The sequence below is a fragment of the Numenius arquata genome, chromosome 1 (assembly GCF_964106895.1).
Source record: "Numenius arquata chromosome 1, bNumArq3.hap1.1, whole genome shotgun sequence".
Lineage (NCBI taxonomy): Eukaryota > Metazoa > Chordata > Aves > Charadriiformes > Scolopacidae > Numenius > Numenius arquata.
In genome coordinates, this window is record NC_133576.1 from 84,448,818 (window position 1) to 84,468,679 (window position 19,862).

The following is a 19,862-nucleotide window of genomic DNA, read 5'->3' on the forward strand; positions in this document are numbered from 1 at the left end:
TAGTTGCATTCCTGATGGGAGGCCCCGCTGTCGCCTTTTCTTGGGGTTCAAAATGTAGTTGAAAACATCAAGTGTTTCCTATTCGTTTCTCCTATTGGTCGTGTAATAACAAGGAAGGGAATTTACAGAGCTTTTGTGTCTTTCAATCCTGAATGTGAACCAAGAATATTCATGTACACATTAGTGGCCATGTCTGTTTGGAAACTGAGAGTTAATTCTTCTTTCTCATGAACTCAAAATGTTGAAAGTCTCTTTGGTTTCACTGAGGTGAAGATATTGCCTCGAATGTTTACATTAAAGATTGAAACTGGTCTTGCAGGAAAGCCTGTTGACCAATGAGCAGAATTTACTCCAGAGTATTACTTTATAAAATTTTTTAAATGCACATTTCCTTGTTTTTTATCATAAACGTTATATAAAATTGTGAACATTTTAAAGAAAATATTTCCATGTATCAAAATGTTATGTTTCTAACATGGTTTACAATAAACACCAAATTAAAAGAAAAAAAAAAAAAAGCCTCAGCTATGAAACTAGTCATTATTAAATACCTCCTGTTTTGGAAAGTTTGTGGGTTTTTTAATTAAAGTCGTGTCTTAGTTAACATAAAAGCACAAAAACTGGAAAAAGAATTCAAATGGCAAGCAAAGGTGAGGAAAGCTCTGACCTTCCGTTGCGCAAGTACTCGTGTATTTCTGTTTTGTCCATATTGGCTGCCGCCTTAACTCAACACAATGGTGCTTTGACTTAAATGAAATAGAAAAATAAGGTAAAATAAAAAGAACCTTGAATGGCTTTGTAGTTCTGTTGTGTTTTAGATGGTATCAGATACAAAACCTTTTCTGTTGTACTGTGCCTATTAATAAATAGGACTATCTAGTTTTTATATTTACATTTTTGTCCCAAAATAACCAACGTATTGAAACTCCAAGGGTCCATCGGTTCAAACCTTGAGACAGACCGGAGTTTGTGTCTGATTTTAGGGTCTCAGTCTAGAAAGCGTTTTGTGGTTATTCATAATCTCTAATCTCATTTACTGAATCATTGGACAAGTATTCCCTCAAAAGCCATCCCATTTCTATGGATGCTCCCCGCCTCCCCCTCCCCCCTCCAAAAAAAAAGTAGTAGCTGAATTTTTGAACTGTTGTAACTAATTCAGGATTATCTAAAATAGCACTGTTAAGTATTACCTGATTTTATTTGGTCAGTCCTTCAGGAACGTCATTGCCAGAGCAGGCCAGAGCAGTTTCCCTTTCGAAGACCAGTGCCTCGGAGCCATTCTGGAGCCAGAGGTGTCCAGGCCCCCTGCCCAATGTGAAGGAACGAAGACAACCCCCTGGAGGTGACTTGTCACCCCCCCTGGGAGCCCAGCACCACAAAGCAAATGCAGAATGTAGGAACTGTCTCCAAGCCATGTCTTGCCCACCACAGAACTCCCCAAAGGCTCCAGCTGCAACCTTTGCCCTCCCTGCCACAGACACAAATGTTCACGGTCACCCATGCATTCTTCTCCTCATGCATGCGTTCTTCTCACGCATGTGCTCTTCTTAGGCTGTGCAAGACCCTCTCTAGTGAAAACAACTGGCCCTAGCTCTTCTTAGTACCTGCTCCTGCCTCCCCAGATTCCATGCTTATTTTCACTTCACAGAGTGTCCCCTCAGCAAGTTTGCTGATGACACCAAACTGGGAGGGGTGGCTGACACACCAGAAGGCTGTGCTGCTATACAGTGAGACCTGGACAGGCTGGAGAGTCGGACAGAGAGGAACCTGATGAAATTCAATGAGGACAAGTGTAGGGTGCTGCACCTGGGGAGGAATAACCCCATGCACCAGTACAGGTTGGGGGCTGACCTGCTGGAGAGCAGCTCTGAGGAAAAAGACCTGTGAGCCCTGGTGGACAACAGGGTGACCATGAGCCAGCAATGTGCCCTTGTGGCCAAGAAGGCCAATGGCATCCTGGGGTACATCAAGGAGAGTGTGGCCAGCAGGTAGAGGGAGGTCATCCGGCCCCTCTACTCTGCCCTGGTGAGGCCCCATCTGGAGTACTGTGTCCAGTTCTGGGCTCCCCAGTTCAAGAAGGACAGGGGACTGCTGGAGAGAGTCCAGCAGAGGTACAAAGATGATCAAGGGCCTGGAACACCTCTCTTCTGAGGAAAGGCTGAGAGAGCTGGGGCTGTTTAGCCTGGAGAAGAGAAGACTGAGAGGGGATCTCATCAATGCTTATAAATATCTAAAGGGCAGGTTTCTAGAGGATGGGGTCAGGCTCTTCTCAGTGCTGCCCGGTGACAGGACAAGGGGCAACGGACATAAACTGGAACATAAGAAGTTCCACCTAAACATGAGGAGGAATTTCTTTACTTTGAGGGTGGCAGAGCACTGGAACAGGTTGCCCAGAGAGGTGGTGGAGTTGCCTTCTCTGGAGATAGTCAAAACGCGCCTGGACAAGTTCCTGTCCAGCCTGCTCTAGGTGGACCTGCTTTGGCAGGGGGGTTGGACTAGATGATCTCCAGAGGTTCCTTCCAACCCCTACCATACTGTGATGCACTGAACGATTGACATACCGAGTTGGTAAATACCCCATTTATTTTTTTTTTCAAGAAAGCAACATCAGCTCATGATTTCCAGGTATAAACTTTACAATACCAACATCAATCTTAAAATATTATATAATAAAATTTACATCAATATGTAAAAAGCTGCAAGTTAATGTTTTAAAAAGTCATTGTCTTAGTGGTAATTACACTGGGGTTGGGGAGGGGGAAATCACTCTGAACGAAACGTACAAACTCATTTTTAAAACTCTTCGAATCTTCCAACGGCACAATTAAACATAAGCGTTCTTGTCAAAGTGCTTTGGTGGGGTTTTCTCTGGGACACTGTTGTGGACCTTTGTACGAGAAGACATCACCGATGTGGCTCCGTTATATGCATACCCCCTCCTGAAAAGAGAAGAGGATCGACCATTTACAGCTCATCCCACAGACGGGTAACATGGCTGCATCCAAGCGTTACAGTAACATAAAACCAGAAGACATGTATAGGAACGCACCTATAGATTTCAGGGGAGGGGACAGGGGGGACACCTTCTTTGCCTCTGTGGTCTTGTTCAGGTTTGACATTCCCCCTCCAGCATCTCTCTTTGCAATTCCCTTTTCTATAAACACGTATCTCTTGTTCACAGCTAAGGAAATTAGGGCCCAATCGTGAAATATTTAGGCTGTGGCATATCCCAGGTGAGCAGTTACTCCCTCCAGCTGTGCCTCTTTGTTATCGCCCCTCTTCCGCTGCTGGAGGTCCCACTGCCACCACCGCTGTCCTTCAGCTCTCTCACTTTTGATCTGATGATTTGGGATTAAATAAACTTGTCCATTCACACCTGTAAGGTGACCTGACAGCTTTTCCTACATCAGGGATTGCATTTTTTTCCCAGCTGTTGTGAGCGTACCCAGTGTGTGTTACACAAGGATTTGTTCTGAGACAATAGCTTTTCGCGATGACATTAAGGATGGACAGAGCAGCGTCCTTAAATCCCATTATTTCCTTTCATCCACACAATCCTCTTCTGAACCTCACTACAAAGTGTTTCGGAAAAGTAATCAAGCCACGTACGTATATAGCAGGCACAGACGCGCTATTATTGATGTCTTTCAGTAAGTACAACTTGGAGAAGTACTGAGTTGGGGTTTTTGTTTGTTTTTGTTGTTTTTTTTACCTTGGAGAAGTACTGTTTTCCGCTATTGAGAAGCAGAATATACTGCCACCAATTATGCAGAGTGAAGCTCCAGCCCATCCGATGAACAAAGCTGCTCCTAATTCATACCTACAGGAAGTTAATAAATGAGTTTAACAAAAGACAGCATGGATTTAACAGGGTGGTGGGGTTTTTTTTCAGAATAAAAGAACTAAATTTGATTTTTTTTTTTTTCCTGAATAACTTTCCATTGACATACACATTCGTGGCAAAATTGGCAGCTCTGCCATTCACCCACATTTCTTTTCATTATTTCCCTCTCACTCGAGGAGGCAAACTCCCTCCCTGCGGTACCCGTGGGCAATGCTGATATCCCTGCGCTGCCAGCCCGGGTGCCCGGCTTTTCCACATCTCCTCCTGGATTGCTTGGCTGGGGTGGGGTTACAGGATTCTTTGGCCCATGTACAGCTCCTGTCCCCTTGGACCGTTCCAGGTTTGTCCCTGCTGGCTCCCAAGCTGGACTGTGGGTTTTGCTCAGCTGATGACTTGAGCTGCTGCCCACAACTCAACTCTCCCCTCCGCCTCTCAGCATCTCTCCCTCCCTAGCCACGCTCCAGCCTGCTTAAAACATGAGGCTTTTATACACATATATCATATGCATATGCAATATACGCACACGCACATGTGCAATATATGCATATACAGATGTATATGATATATACATATGCATATATGCAGATACAAGCACGCATCTGCAGATGTACATGTGTGTACACATGTGCACATGCACCTGCAACCTTCTTCTCTCGTCCCTGTGGCTGGAAGATTCAGGCTCGAAGACACTGCTCCCCTCCGAGGTCACAGCTCCAGGTCACCAGCCATGGTCCCCCTGCCAGCCGGGGCAGCCACCACTTGCTGGCAGCCAGGAACTGCTCATTTTGACTCTGGGAGGAGATGGTGATGCTTTAGGAGCATTATCACACATGGGTAACTCCAAGTTTCCAAAGCAACAGCAGTAAATGAAGGACATGTTCTACCTGGACATGTTCCTGTGCAACCTGCTCTAGGTGGACCTGCTTTGGCAGGGGGGTTGGACTAGATGATCTCCAGAGGTCCCTTCCAACCCCATATCATTCTGTGATTCTGTGAAAATAAGGGCGTGGGGAAGACATTCTTTTCCTCCCCCTGCTTGAGCTCAGCAACCATAACCTGAGCTCTGGAGCTTCAAGACAAGCAGCAAACCATGGCTGCCACTTGTCTGCTCCATTCCCCAGCTCTTTGCCTGAGGTGTCGCTCTCTGCAACACTTTCAGGATGACCTGCATTAGACTGCAGGCCCAAGAGTCTCCACAGTCTCATTTTCCTCACTATTAGGAGAGTGTCTTCTGCTCCTTCTTCTTGGCTCCAGTTCCTCCTTGAGGAAACCTTTATCTCCTCCTGACTACTGGGATCCTGTGCTGAAAACATAGTCCCCTGTCCCCCATCCAGCTGCAGTTACCGGGCAGGTGGCTGGGCTGTTCAAGCCTTTCTTAGTAAGTTTGTTTATTCACTGTAAGCTCTGGTAAGGCAGCCCAAACAAAAGCCTCTGCTTGACAGCCTGCCTGTACAGCTTCATACTTCTCAGCTACTTCTGATTGCTTCCATGTGAACAGATCCTCATTTCACACTGGCTGAAATACATGACTGAAAACACCTCTAAGCTGTTCTACAAAACTTGTATCTTTACAAAGATGAAGCTGTGGAAACACTCAAAAATTGCCTGTGAGTCCCAACACCGAGAAAATGATGTAGCAACTTCTATAATAGGTCACAAGAAGGTGAACGCTGGCTGGAGAACCAAAAAAGCACTTTTCCATGTTTTCTTGAGATTCTAACCAGAGGTAAAGCACAGACTTTAAAAGAAAAAAAAAGAAAAAAAAGTCACACAGGGAGAAAAAGGCACACTTAGGATACCAGTGCCAGATGCTATGGACACCCAGGTTCAAGTCATTTGCCAAAAAGAGATGGAGACATTGGAGCTCAGAGGTAGGACACTTCATGAGGGCTTGCACCTGACTCTTCATGGCCTCATTAATGCTCTGACTTCTAGGCTTCTTTTTAATTTTCCACTCACATCATCTAAGCAGAGTTTTTATTGATCATCCCTTGCTAAAAAAGGATCAGATTCCCCCAAAACGTTCTCCATACCCAGTGTAAGATTTAGGCACCCAACCCCCAAATTAAACTGCTGGAAACCATAGCTCAGCTGCCTTTCACCCTGGAAAACTGCACCCAGCTCTGTCTGACTTCAAAATCTGCCAAACCTGTAAAGCTTTAACTCAAATATGCTCACGTTTCCAACCATGTGCTACAGTTTTCACAAGACTTGAGCAGACTTCTGTCTGCTTAGGGACTGGGGGTTCTCTGATGAGAAGCAGATACCTACATCAGAGCTCATCACCTTGGATCCCGTTATAGTCAACATGCAAGAAATTCGGAGTACACTTCTCAAACGCCCTCAAGGCACCTCTTTTAAAGGCAGATCAAAGCGACTAACTCCAATGTGAGGTAAACCCTATCCTGGGTATCTCTGCATCCCCACCGGTTACGTGGACCAGGGTTAGGCTCCCCACAAAAGTCAGGGCAGACCACCATGGTGCTGGAGAGCGCAGCTGGACCAAGACCCAGGAAGGCTGTTGCTGTAACTAACTCGCCAAGACCATTTACCCAGGAAGAGGGAAACATGTTGTTTCCACATTTCCATCTAACAATATTAAATGTTTGGCCAGTGTCTCCTGTGAGAGAGATAAGGAGGCCAATTGCCAACTCTCCTCCTGAAGCTCTTCACCTGTACAGAGACGAAATCAAGATTACATTGAGTTTCGTTGCATAGAAAAGGGTTACCTGGCTGTTGCCTACTAGTTGGGAATGAAGATTTGGGATCTGACCTTTGTTCTTGGGATTGGTTGTATTTTTTAAATCACATTTGTTACTACAACATGTATAAACAGATTGTATATATGGACCCATCTCGAGTGACTGCCACGCCACTAGGTTAATGAGTTGCAGAGCTGCCCTAATTGGTCTTTCCTCCACATCTTTAAACAGATAAAAGATGCTTTGATTTACACTGGTGTTTATGAGAAAAACTTCAAATTTTCAATTGCATACTGATCTGTATATGGCTCCCTGGTTTTCGTCCAATCCATCTTTTTGGCATTTAAGAAACGAACCCTAACCTCCCATCAAAATCCAGTACGTAAAAAAACCTTGCCATACAAAAAAACCTTTAGGTACATTGTTACATCCAGAAAAGAATATAAAAAAAAGGAGAAAGGCTTTTTTAGAAGAAATTTCTGCATTTGCTGTTTTTCCCTTCCCTCTTCGTCATTAAAGTCTTTGCAGGAAACACACTCTTCTGTTCTCATAATTCTTGCAAGAACCAAAGCAGCCACCCTCCAAAATCTGTGACTGAGTCTTCACTCTCTCCCATCAGTGAAATCAATCTGCTGAAGGATCACTTAGAGATCGCTGGCAGCTCAGGGGGTGGTGGGGAGAGAACAGGGCATTGATGAAGAGGCTAGAGGTGGTGACCGCTGAAGACTGAGAGAATTCAACCACAGTGACCTGAAAGTCACCTTCAACTACACTGACCGAGCAGGCTAAGAGCAGATTTTTTACTGTAATCCAGGGAGGCAGAATTCAGTGAAATGAAAAAACTGTAGTATCAGCACAGAAGAAAAATATTCCAGTTGTTACATACATCAGGACCATGAAACAAACTCCCAAGCAAACCAGTGGAAGCTTCATTAGCCAACTGGCTGTTGGCATATGTAAAGGACATCCCTACGTACTCAATGAATCTACACAACCACCCAAAGGAAACACACATTTTGAATGTCTAATTCTTACGATTCTTGGAAAATGAAAAATAGATCCGAATGTGACAGCAGGGCAGTGGAAAAAGGGCCTGTCTGAACTGTGCACAATCCACTCAGAGACAAGAAAGCTGAAGGGAAACAATTCTCTGTAAAAGAGAACGGGAAGTTAGTCAGATAATTTGGATAAACTAACCCTATTTATCAGTAACAACGATCATGATTATGGAGGTCAAACTGTGGCAAGGGACAAAAAGGATAAAGAGTATAAGAAGTTGGGGGTTTTTTTAATTAAAAGTAGTAAAGTGACAAAACAGTTTTCTAAGAGAAGCTGTGGGAGCAACGTTAGGAAGACAGCAAAACAGAAGCATAGAATTTTCCTTATTAGAGGTGTCTGAAGAAAAATGAAATCCATCTTGGCTGCAAGCACCAAGGTGTCTCGTGCTGTCCCCAAAACTCTGCGCATGTTATTAGGTAGGTCAAGCAATTTCTTTGGAGCTTTTTTAAACTGGCAGTGCGAAAACTGTTGCATTGGCACATAAAGTCCAGCCTAAAATTTCCTTCTAAGTAAGGTGGGTTTTAGGGTGTGCCAGTGATTCCTCAGTCAGGTACATAATTCAAACCAGAAGCCTCTTGGGCAGCAGGTCTCTGATTCCTCCTGCACCCATACACAGTCAGGGTGCCTCTTCCAAATGTAGAAGGCTGGAGGGAAATTCTGACAGCTGAGATGATGCTAAACATCTCATGTCGTTTGTTTTCCACTAGCAGTGTCTCAAGCCTGTTTTGGACACCGCCAGAATAACTTCAGGAAAGAAATGTGCAGTCAAAGGTGAAAGGCTGAAACCCAAAGCAGCACCCCGTCTCAGTGAAGAGCCAATGCCAAATTTTCCACAATATACCAGCAAAGCATATTAAATGCTTCTGCCATGCACAGCAAAGTAAGAGTTCACAGAGGGCAACAAAATACATTACTCCAACGTATTTTACGCTGGTTGAGAGGGAAAGGAGTCGAATGCCACCATTAGCTCAATCTGACGCAAGGTCATTGCATGAGCTACATACACCGTGCACAACTCAAATTACAACTTCTGGCTTCCCTCTCTGCCTTTATCTCTGCAGTTGTGATTATGTGTGCCACAGCTGAGCTATGCTGGTTGTTCAGGGAAAAGGCAATTTCTGCAGAGGATGTTTTACTACCTTTATTTAGATATTCAAACAAGATTTATCATTCCCTTGCAGCAAAACGAGGTGCAAAACTCCACTGTGAGGGCTGCCTGCTCTTTTGCAGCGGCAGGACTTAGGAACACAGTGTAGGAAAGGGACTTTTGGCAACAACCATGGTATTTTTCACTAGGAACAGTAAGCCTGATGAATAATTAACTTCTGGCTATATAGCCAGGCTCCATTTTCTTCACAGTACTTCATGTTCTTGTTTCTTTTGGAGGCCTTTCGATCCTGTCCTCACCATATCAAACAAGCAGCAACCATAGCAGAATTACACAGGAAACTAATATGAACTTGTTTTCGAGACAGGAGAAGCAGTGTCAGCCCTGCCGCAAACGTGGATCTAGTCAATGCTATTTATTCAGACTATTTTCTTTCTATCAAGGAGAAACAGAAAGGCTCAGGGTTCCGTACTGAGCCCTTACTTGGGTCTCAGGGAAACATATATCCAATGCTTGACATGTCCTGGAATCACCACCAAAAACCTTTGAAATCCTTGTCTTGAAAGATAACTTTACATTATGTAAGCAGCCAAAACAGGAAAGTCTACGATGCTATAATTTAATTTTTCAGACTTGGTAGAGAAGACGTGAATCCAAAATCCAAGCACTGGTTCATGAATTGCTGCCTTTGTAGGTCTTAGGAACTCGCACAGCTTTAAAAGGAGTCTTGCAGGATGTTCATTACTTCTGGTACGGATCCTGCAATTCTATAAACACTTGCTCCCTTAAATTTAATTACAATTATAGTCAAAGCATTTATGTTAGTGCTTATAAGATCACGGGTTATGATAAGGTTTAGTCAGTCATCTGGATTTGAAAATCTGTCAGCGGAAAGTCCACAGAGCCTGCAGAAACCCCTCTTCAAGAGAAGACACGATTGTGCGGTTCTTGACACCTTTGTGGAAACCACCTTCTATCAAAAGCTTAAGGAAATAATTTTTTTCCTTTCCTACCGAATGATGTGCCTAATGAGCGCCTCTGTCTTGTGCAAGCCTTTCGCTCCATCTCTTGACACAAAGGCAAGCTTCGCTCCTGATTCACCCCACTCCTGCTCTGCGGCAAGCGGGGCAGAACCCTACCCAGCCGCAATAAGCCTGGGCACGAAGATTACGGAGCAACGGCCGTACGGGAAGGTTCATTAAATTTCAGCACACGGATACTCCAGTTGGGAAACATGATTAAATAAAACTGCAGCCCATTCTCCTCCTCTGCCCAGCAGGAGAAGCACCTGCTCTCTGTTTAAATGGGTTCTAGTGCACAGTGTCAAACTTAAGGTCTACTTCTGTGAAAGATTTATGGGTATAGGAAAATACTTACTTTTGTGCAACAAAAGAAGGATCAAAGAACTCAGACGTAATCCTGTTTGCATACAGGGAACAACTAGTCATAGAGCACAACCCTGAAAAGCATAAGACAAACCATTCAGTGGAGCCAGCAGAAGAGCTTTGGGCCTGACCCTGAAGCCAATGAAGTCATGGAGAATTGTGCGTGGATTTCTGCGGAAAAGTAGCAGCTCTGGTATGACTTCAAATGCCCAAACTTAGACAAATAAGGTATATTTACCAGAGAGTATGAAAATCAGTCCAGCTAAACAAGCTATTTTTGCTTTAGTCTGATCTGAGCCTCCGACTTTTGTGCACTTCATCCCAACTAGTCCAAAGATGGCACCGAAGAACCCCAGGCAGACGGCGGAGATCATCAGTCCTCGGCAGGCTTGGATGTAACCTGCGGTGAGAAAGAGTAAGGCGAACATGAGAACCAGCACCACAATGGGTTTCGCTGTAGCTCTTCTCCCCCTGCCCAGTGTTGGGCATTCACCTCTGCAAACCGAATCAGATCTTAGCTGGAGTAACGTCACCTTACCATTGAGTGCATTCTCTTAGGTGATGTAAGACCTTCACAGGGCATCATCACCTCAGCCCAGCTCATAAGAAACATACTATGGTATTCAAAATATTCAAAAATGCAAAAAATAATCCCATGGCATTGGGTACAGCATCTCCAAGAGGTTTCACCCATGAGGTTTTGAAGAGCAACACCATGTGGCCTGCACGGCAGCTGTTGCGGGTTGCAGAGCCACTCCGTGCACACAAAGCAAGTCTTACATGTCAGTCTTGCTGCGCCTGTGTGTCACAGATGCAATAAACCGACAGCGGATTGGCAGCACTGACCCTGGCAGGGGCCCTGGGCCTGCCTGGACATGCCACCAATTTGATTTGGATCAGCCAACAAGGCTTTCATTCTGCAAAGAAGTCAAACGTGCTCCACTTCATGGACAGCAGCAGCCCTTTGAGATAAAGCAAATCACTGCCATAATTAAGCCTGGACAGACGTGGCTGGCTTTAGCCACATAAAACTTTGCTGTACTGGCTGAGGCCACCCTGAGCTGGACCTCCCAGGGGCAGGACCTTCCAGCAGGACAACGGGTTGCTTGGCTTCTTCTCCCTTCCGAGAATATCTCGTAACTGAAAGCCTGTGATAATCTCTGTTTACAGGGTGGAACACTGCAGTCTTACACAGCTGAATAACCATCACAAGATGTCTTTTCTTCATAACCTGTTGTTACATCTCATTTTAAATGAAAATGTACTGCCACTGTGAGGGTATTCATTCTTTTCGCTTTGATCTCCAGTGGGTGGAAACGTTGAGAGCTAAACCACATTTTCATTGCCTATCGCACCCAATTTTACATAATAACAAATAAACAAAACAAAAAAAAAAAACCCTGCATAAAATTCTTTAATATATAGGAAATTAATATATTAAAGCAGGAACTAGAGGACATCTAATGAAAAGAGAAGGCACCAGATTCAAAACAAAAAGTGCGCTTGTTCATATAATGAAGTTGTGGAACTCCTTTCCACAGGATATGTGGATGCTAGAGGTTTACAAAGATTCAAGAAGAGACTGGATACATTAATTAAAGGGAATTCTGTGCCTGGCTGGCAGGTCCTTGAGCTGCAGATGGCTATCACTGATGCTTGACTGCCTTCTGCTCTCCTCGCTGCCACCCACTTTGGCCGCTGCTGGAGGCATATCAGCTCCAGGATGACCGTCCTGTGTTTGAACATTATTTTTTAAAAAACCCATTGGTTTACAGTTTCGAGCAACAAGAAGCACACAGAAGGAATACGTACCACGTAACACCCTGTTTTATCAGTCCTACTGAATTTAGGTGCTACGCTGCACATCTGCAAATGCAACCTACTGCCATTTATCTACATCTCTGGGCATGCACGTAGACTTCTTGCATTTGCAACATGCTTCTGTAGCCCATCTGCTAAAGAATCATAGAATCATAGAATGATCCGGGCCAGAAGGGACCTCCAAAGGTCATCTAGTCCGACCTCCCCGCAGTCAGCAGGGACACCCCCAAACTAGACCAGGTTGCCCAGGGCCCAGAAACGCAACAGTCAATGAAATAACTGTAACTGTTGTACGCCTCTGCTGCTGGAATATAAGAGAGAGAGTTATTTGCGCCTGCTGAAGTGTCTATCGTTATAATTAGGTATGTTAAGTCTGAACTATAAGGTAGACTCCTATGGTAGAAGAATAAGCCGCTCTCTGGAGAAACCTCATTTTCTCCACTCGTGATAAATGGAGAGCCCAGGGAACAGCCAGATTGCGGTTACGTAAAATCAGGCGAGATGACCACTCTTCTCATCCAACTGGGCAGAGTAGGTTCCTCAACAGTAACATAAAGCCATACTCCCAAACAGTTCAGTTCAAACTCGGGTGACAGGTACACCTGCGTTTGAGATAAATCCCCTGTTCTTACTCCTTTTTCTTCACTCAGGCAAAACCCAAAGGATGTCAGTAGGAAAAGTCCATGGGACCTGATGAAATCCATCCACGGGTCCTGAGGGAGCTGGCGGACGAACTTGCTAAGCTGCTTTCCATCATATTTGAGAAATTATGGCAATCTGGCGAAGTTCCCACTGACTGGAAAAAAGGGAACATAGCCCCAATATTCAAAAAAGGAAAAAAAGAAGACCCAGGGAACTATAGGCCAGTCAGCCTCACCTCTGTGCCTGGAAAGATCATGGAGCAGATCCTCCTGGAATCTCTGCTAAGGCACAAGGAAAATAAAGAGGTGATTGGAGACAGCCAACATGGCTTCACCAAGGGCAAGTCTTGCCTGACAAATTTGGTGGCCTTTTACGATACTGCCACAGACTTGGTGGACAAGGGCAGACCAACAGACATCATCTACCTGGATTTATGCAAAGCGTTTGACACTGTCCCGCATGACATCCTGGTCTCAAAATTGGAAAGTCATGGGTTCGATGGATGGACCACTCGGTGGATAAGGAACTGGCTGGATGGCCGCACTCAAAGGGTTGTGGTCAACGGCTCAATGTCCAAGTGGCGGCCAGTGACGAGTGGAGTTCCTCAGGGGTCAGTACTGGGACCAGTGCTGTTCAACATCTTTGTTGGAGACATGGACAGTGGGATAGAGTACACCCTCAGCAAGTTTGCCGACGACACCAAGCTCGGTGGCGCAGTTGACACACTGGAGGGAAGGGATGCCATCCAGAGGGACCTGGACAGGCTTGAGAGGTGAGCTCGTGCAAACCGCATGAAATTCAACCAGGCCAAGTGCAGGGTTCTGCACCTGGGAGGTGGCAATCCCAGGCACAAATGCAGGTTGGGTGGAGAATGGCTGGAGAGCAGCCCTGAGGAGAAGGACTTGGGAGTGCTGGTGGATGAGAAGCTCATCATGAGCCGGCAATGAGCACTGGCAGTCCAGAAAGCCAACTACATCCTGGGCTGCATCAAGAGAAGCGTGGCCAGCAGGTCACGGGAGGTGATTCTACCCCTCTACTCTGCGCTCGTGAGACCCCACCTGGAATACTGTGTCCAGCTTTGGAGTCCTCAACACAGGAAGGACATGGACCTGTTGGAACGGGTCCAGCGGAGGGCTACGAAGATGATCAGAGGGGTGGAGCACCTCCCCTATGAAGACAGGCTGAGAGAGTTGGGGTTGTTCAGCCTGGAGAAGAGAAGGCTCCAGGGAGACCTTATAGCAGCCTTCCAATATCTGAAGGAAGCCTACAGGAGAGCCGGAGAGGGACTCTTTGTCAGGAAGTGTAATGACAGGACAAGGGGTAACGGTTTTAAACTGAAAGAGGGGAGATTTAGGTTAGATACCAGAAAGAAAGTCTTTACTGCAAGGGTGGTGAGGCACTGGAACAGGTTGCCTGGAGAAGTTGTGGATGCCCCATCCCTGGAAGTGTTCAAGGCCAGGCTGGATGGGGCTTTGAGCAAACTGCTCTAGTGGAGGTGTCCCTGCCCATGGCAGGGGCGTTGGAACTTGATGATCTTTAAGGTCCCTTCCAACTCTAACCATTCTATGATTCTATGAAAAGTGCTTTAGGAAGACTTCAGAAGGTGGTTCTCAGTTTCTAAAACCCAAGTCTGAAGAAAGTAGTCTTGGTTTGTTAATTTTTGCTATAGGCATGGAAAAGTTGACTTTTACTACTTTCGGTGGCATGTAATGCATCTCTTGTAGCACACAGGTAAAGCAGGAGATGAAGACTGTGAAGTAAGCTATTATTTTTGACAGGTCCAATTTATTGACACTGTTAGTAGCTAATTGACACATTAAAGTGCTGAACCATGAACATATTTACCCAGAGGTCCTCTAAACTTTTATTTATGTCTGAACCTCCTAGAAGAAACAGTAAATATTCACCCCAACCAAAATAACCAGCATACGCTAGAAACCACACGGATGAAATTCAGCTGTTCCTGAAGGTCAATACACAGTTTTAGAATAGGCAGAGGGTAGTGAGACAGCAAGAAATAATTAACTTACTCACCCAGAAATCATTTTCAATTATAAACAGCATGAGCTGGATAACTGCTCAGTTCTGCTGAATGAATAACCTTCCCCACTAAATATTTTACCGAATTGGGCAGGCCAGCCACGGTGGGACTTGTTTCAGTTCACCACAGCAATCATCCAACTGGCACACATTTTTAAAACAAAATATATGGAAAAAGAAATCACGATCTACAGCAGAAATGTGGAAGAGCAGAAGGGTCTGTTAGTTCCACTAGGTTGACTGGAGCATCAGGAAGCATGAAAGGTTGAAATCAATCTTTTCACCACATCCAGCCTCCTATTGCTTGGACCCTACGTTTATGGATAGCATTTGGCTTTAACAGTAATTAAACTTTTTCTTTGCTTCCTAGAAAGCAAGAACATTACGTAGCTTACCAAGGCTTATAACGCAGAGACATGTAAGGGGGAGCTGCCTGTTTCTTCACACTCCTCCACTCAAGCCCAAAGACTGTTCCCTTTCCAAATACTTATTTTCTGTATTTGCACCAATTCCTGTAGGAAGCCTACCATGTACACATTGACCACCCAAATGAAGCTCCCAAGCAACAAAAAGCAGTATGTTTTAAACAGACAAGCAGACAAACATGCATTACTCATAAAGTCATGTTTAGCAGCATTCCAAGAGAAACGTATTTCAAGGTGGCTGTTTTTTTTTTTTTTAAACAAATGTGTTTTGTCTTGCATTTAAATTAATCTTGTTAGACCTTCATCTTTCTTGTCTCGCTGCTCTCACGCTTGCTTCTCATGCTCACAAAGAGTTAGGAGGAATTCATATATTCGTATCATATGACACTGACAAAAAATACATGCAGAGTTCTAGGGACTGTCACTTTCACAATAAATGCCTCTGGCGGCATCTTGCAGTCTGCATCACGTGAAGTATAAGGGGTTGCCTTACAGATACAGCGCAGATTCCTTCTAAAAGTACACACCCATTGCTTTTGTATGTTTTCCTAAGCTCTAATACCCTATTTTAGCTCAGAAGTAAATTTTTGTTCAGCTCTGTTCTTGCAAAAGGTCATTAGATCCACCGCTGGAAACATGGTAACTGATACGTCCTCTTTTGGGGAGGTGGTTTCATCACTAAATTTCCACCTAGGATCAGTAGAGCACAGAAGTTAACCCAGAACGACTCTAAGTCCCACAGACAGCAAGAATAGTTTTGCTTGCACACACAACGTGGGGCTGAGCCCTTAACGAGGGCTGGCCAAACTGATTTCTTGTACAGGAATGCATAGAGGTGGAAGGGCATCGCACGCAATTTTCTCTGGTAGCCACTCGTGTTTAGTGATGGCCTGAAAGCCAATGGGGCAGCCCTGCTGCCGTGCCACTCTGCGGCACAGTTCAAGACCGCTCCACGATGCAAACCAAAACAAGGGTAACGGGGAGACCATCTCTGCATCGCTCCTGACCCAAACTACGACTTTGCTTCTGAAGAAGGAAGGAATTCTGCAACCCACAGGAATGTCCTGGCAACCAGCATGGTAATACCCCAACTGCTTACCTGCTCGTTTTGGCTCTGATTCCCTGGTGGACCTGAGCCATCTCTCCAGACAAGAAGTCTGGCAAAACTCAGATGTTTCCGATTTGACAAAAACCATTTCCATAGAGGAGGAACTGCTCTGTGAGGCAAATCCTCTCCAGCAACGTGAAGAAGGAGTGGAGTGGAACCACCTTTCCCTGGGACAACAGAAAAAGTTCTAGTAATTTCCCAGTCCTGCCCTACCATTTCCAGGAGAGCAACACATTAGCCACACACGTATCTCGATGGGGTTACTGCTTCTGCTCACAAACACTTCTGGGGAAACAGGAAGTTTTCCAGATCTGCCCTTTTTTGGGTCCTCCAAGTCCCCCACCTGAGGATGGAGTGAGGAAGTTCCCATGTTCCTGGTCACAGGGAATGGGATCCAGCTTAGCCACAGAAGTCTGTGCAAAGAGGACGAGAGAGGCTACTCGAGGGCCAGGCAGATTCTAAGCTATGCATGACGCACTGCAACTCCAAAGTATGCTCCTGCACCAGGAAAGGGTGTGCAAAGGGGACGCATCCACCCACTGTCAGGAGGTAATGGGTTCCCAGCAGAGCACGTAACCAGAAGGAAAAGCTACTGAAAGCACCTTTGACCATGGTGGCTGCCTCTTCGCCCCTTTCCACCTTGCCTGGCCTGTGCTGTAGGGGTTACATTACTCTCTCTCCAGCCTGCCTGTCATTCACACTGTGCCTGGGTACCAGGATCTGGCCCCACCGCGTTTAGAGATGTCATTGAGAAACACTGAAGCCAAGAACGTTCCACTACTGATAAACAGCCTGGCCAGGAGGATGGGATAAAGCCCTTCCAGATGTGCATTTCAGATTCACTTCTGTCCAAAATGAGTTAGTGCTCTGATGGCTGCTTCACCCTGCAGCAGGTGACTCAGAAACTCATTCCTTGGGCAGGTGGAATGTGTTCCCCAACGCACAAGGTTTCCCAGACTTGAGTTTGGAGGAAGGGGTGGTTTCTGTCATGTTTCTTCTTTTTTGGAATTTTAAATGTTCCCAGTTCTTTGTAACTTTGTTTGTAACTATACTTTTCTTATGGTGAAAACAGATTAACCCAGAACGAAAAGAACAGCTAAACAATAGGTTTGGTGGATCTGCAAGGTGATCCACTCTGTACCCGCCTACACACACACCACAGCTCCTTGCCCAAGCCTGGAAACCATGTTCTCAGCTGTTACACTAAGCCATAGGATGGCTGACACCCACGGAGTGAGTTGACTGACATCACCGGGAGTTGAGCCAGCTCTTTCACCCCTTCAGAGGAACCAGCAAACCCCTCTCCCACCATGGGGCTGGGGCTCTCCACTTCTCCAACTGAGGGAAGCATCCTGCAATCGTGATGCTTAAAGGCTGCCTGTGCTACCTCTTTTTAGTCTCTTGACCTCTTTTAGCTTTTTGTACATACAGAGCTTAAAGGTTTTCTGCTATTGGTAGTAATTAGCTTCACAATAATATTAATCTCCTTTATGATAATAGTAATCTGTTAATGCTGTTAAACAAACCTTTCACACCAAAATCCACTCCCAGACTCCTGTGCAAACGGGGCTGGCCAGCCTGTGGACAGTAGACCTGACTTTTGAGGAGTATCAAAGCCACTTGGCCCCCGTATAGTTTATCCATTTATGACCAGAAAAACTTGGAAAAGGTGCCATCATTTTCAAAACCTTTCCTCCTTTTCTTTACGGTCACTCCTGACGCTATAAATCGATGCCACCTGCACTTTCCCTGTTGCCACCAGCCACAATCAGTATGGATTTATCAACTACTAAGTAGTAAAGATCTCCTGCAGTGACCCTGCTTCCCAAGTAGGGCTTCCTAAAAGGGCAAAAATGTTTCCCTTGAACCAGGGAAGAAACGCAGCACCAACTCAGACCTTGGTATCAGGCCCGACAGCGAAACTCTCAGCTTTGCTTCAAACGAACACTGCCCTAAAAACTAAGCCAAGCTATGCATCGCCTTTGCGTACCTCTGCATCCCTTACTGCCCCAAGCTTTTACACTGTCATTTATCAGTGAAGCAATTACCAGCGAGTTAATAACCGCAAAAAAAAAAAAAAAAAAAAAAAGCAAAGGATCATTAATTAAAACAAAATGACGCAAAGGCTTGTTCTTCTCCACCGACCGTTGCACGGCTGGCAAAACCATAAAAAGGAGGAATGTCACGACAGGCAGAAAATAAATCGGCGAAAAAAATTTGCCTGCATTCTTCTTGTGTCAAATCCACACGCACCGAGTCTTCCGACAGGAGACAAAAAAAAAAAAAAAAGCAGGTAGCTACAGCGAGAGAGGCCAAAACAAGCACTTGGGCACCGAATTTCATCTCAATCGGCCGCTTTTAGGGGGAAAAAACCCATTTCCACAGGCGTGCAAAAGCAACGTGCTGCCACCTGCTACGGGACGCGAAGGCACTTGCCCACGAACCCGTGTGGAAGGCACCTCCACCAGGGACCCCGCCGCCCCCCACTCCGTCCCCCCACTGCCCGCCAGCCCCTCCGGGGGGAGCCCCGGAGCCCTCGACGCCCGCAGACCGGCAAGATGCGGGGGGGTTAAGGGGATAAGGGGGTGGGATGGGGGTCGGCGAGAGCCTGACCGTCCAGCGCCAGCATGGATGGGAAGTCCTTGCAGTTGGAGACGCCGGTGGAGTCCGTCACGCAGGTCTTCCAGAGGTTGGCCCAGTAGGTGGCGGTGGTGATGACCGTGCCGTCGATGGTGGACACCTTCCAGTAGTCGGTGGGCAGCGTGGAGGAGACCAGCACCCAGCCGGAGATGGTCAGCAGGAAGGCGATGATCTCCGCCGAGGTGCTCGCCATGGGCCCGGCAAGCAGGCAGGCAGGCAGCGGGCAGGCAGGCGGCGCGGAGCCGCGGCAGCCCGGCAGCGGCGGAGTCCCGGCGGCGGCGGCAGCGGGCGGAGCGGAGCGCGGCGGAGCGGGGCGGGGAGGGAAGGGAAGGGACGGAGCGGGACGAAGCGGGGCCGCCCCCGCCCCGCCCGCCCCCGCCGCTCCTCCCCGGGGTCCCCCCCGGCACGGCGGGGACCGGGAGGAGAGCGCTGCCCCCGGGGCCGACCCCAGACATAGACCCCCAAACCAGCCAACCCACCACACAAACGGCAAGGCCACCTGTCATTAAGCGCTGGTTTCTCCTTCCCCTGCAGGTGAGCGTCGCAGGGCATGGGAGAAGGTGGGAGCGACTTGGCAGGTCCTTCCTGAGCGTTTTCTCAGTAGTCCCAAGTTTGCATCTCTTTCTGCATGCAGACACCCCCATCCCCCCTTTTGCATCCTCCCCCCCCCCCCCCCCCCAAAAAAAAAAAAATAGCCTCGCCGGGGGGGTCATTTTGAGCAAGGCTTGCAGAACACAGGTGTGCCGGCCGTAGCGAGCGCTCCGTATTCATACGGGGAAGGTAAGCTTTTGAAATAGGCAGCGAGGTGTTTTGCTCCTCTGAATTTCAGCGGGCCTCCTGCTGTTAGCCGGCCACAGGCGATACAGCATTTACCAGCTGGTTTTGCAACGTGGGGTGATGAACTTGGGGGTTTTCTGCATCAGTCTGAATGCACTGGCATTCGAGCCTGCAGCTCACAGGGGTGAAGTTATCCACCCCGGCTTCTCCTCTTGTTCGGAGGTGTTTACTTTCCACATCAGTAGTATATTTGCCGTTGATGTGGAAAGTACACTGCCGGTCTTTACTTTCCTCCTATTTATTTGAAAACG

The 19,862-nt window shown here is 46.6% G+C and overlaps 1 protein-coding gene across 3 annotated transcripts in view; it reads right to left on the reverse strand.

Moving 5' to 3' along the window:
* Window positions 1–2,824: 2,824 nt before the first annotated feature.
* Window positions 2,825–19,862, reverse strand: part of CLDN10 (claudin 10) — a 62,575-nt gene continuing 45,537 nt past the window's right edge. Inside the window, exons 1-5 of one of the 3 annotated variants that reach the window (XM_074155169.1) lie at window positions 18,748–18,967; window positions 10,337–10,378; window positions 10,091–10,172; window positions 3,713–3,820; window positions 2,825–2,939 (exon numbers count right to left, since the gene is read on the reverse strand). In XM_074155169.1, coding sequence (XP_074011270.1) covers window positions 2,825–2,939; window positions 3,713–3,820; window positions 10,091–10,172; window positions 10,337–10,378; window positions 18,748–18,967 — 567 coding nt within the window. Of the gene's footprint in view, window positions 2,940–3,712; window positions 3,821–10,090; window positions 10,173–10,336; window positions 10,499–18,747; window positions 18,968–19,862 lie in introns of those variants that run through there. The other 2 variants (XM_074155162.1, XM_074155177.1) reach the window with 2 other exon arrangements.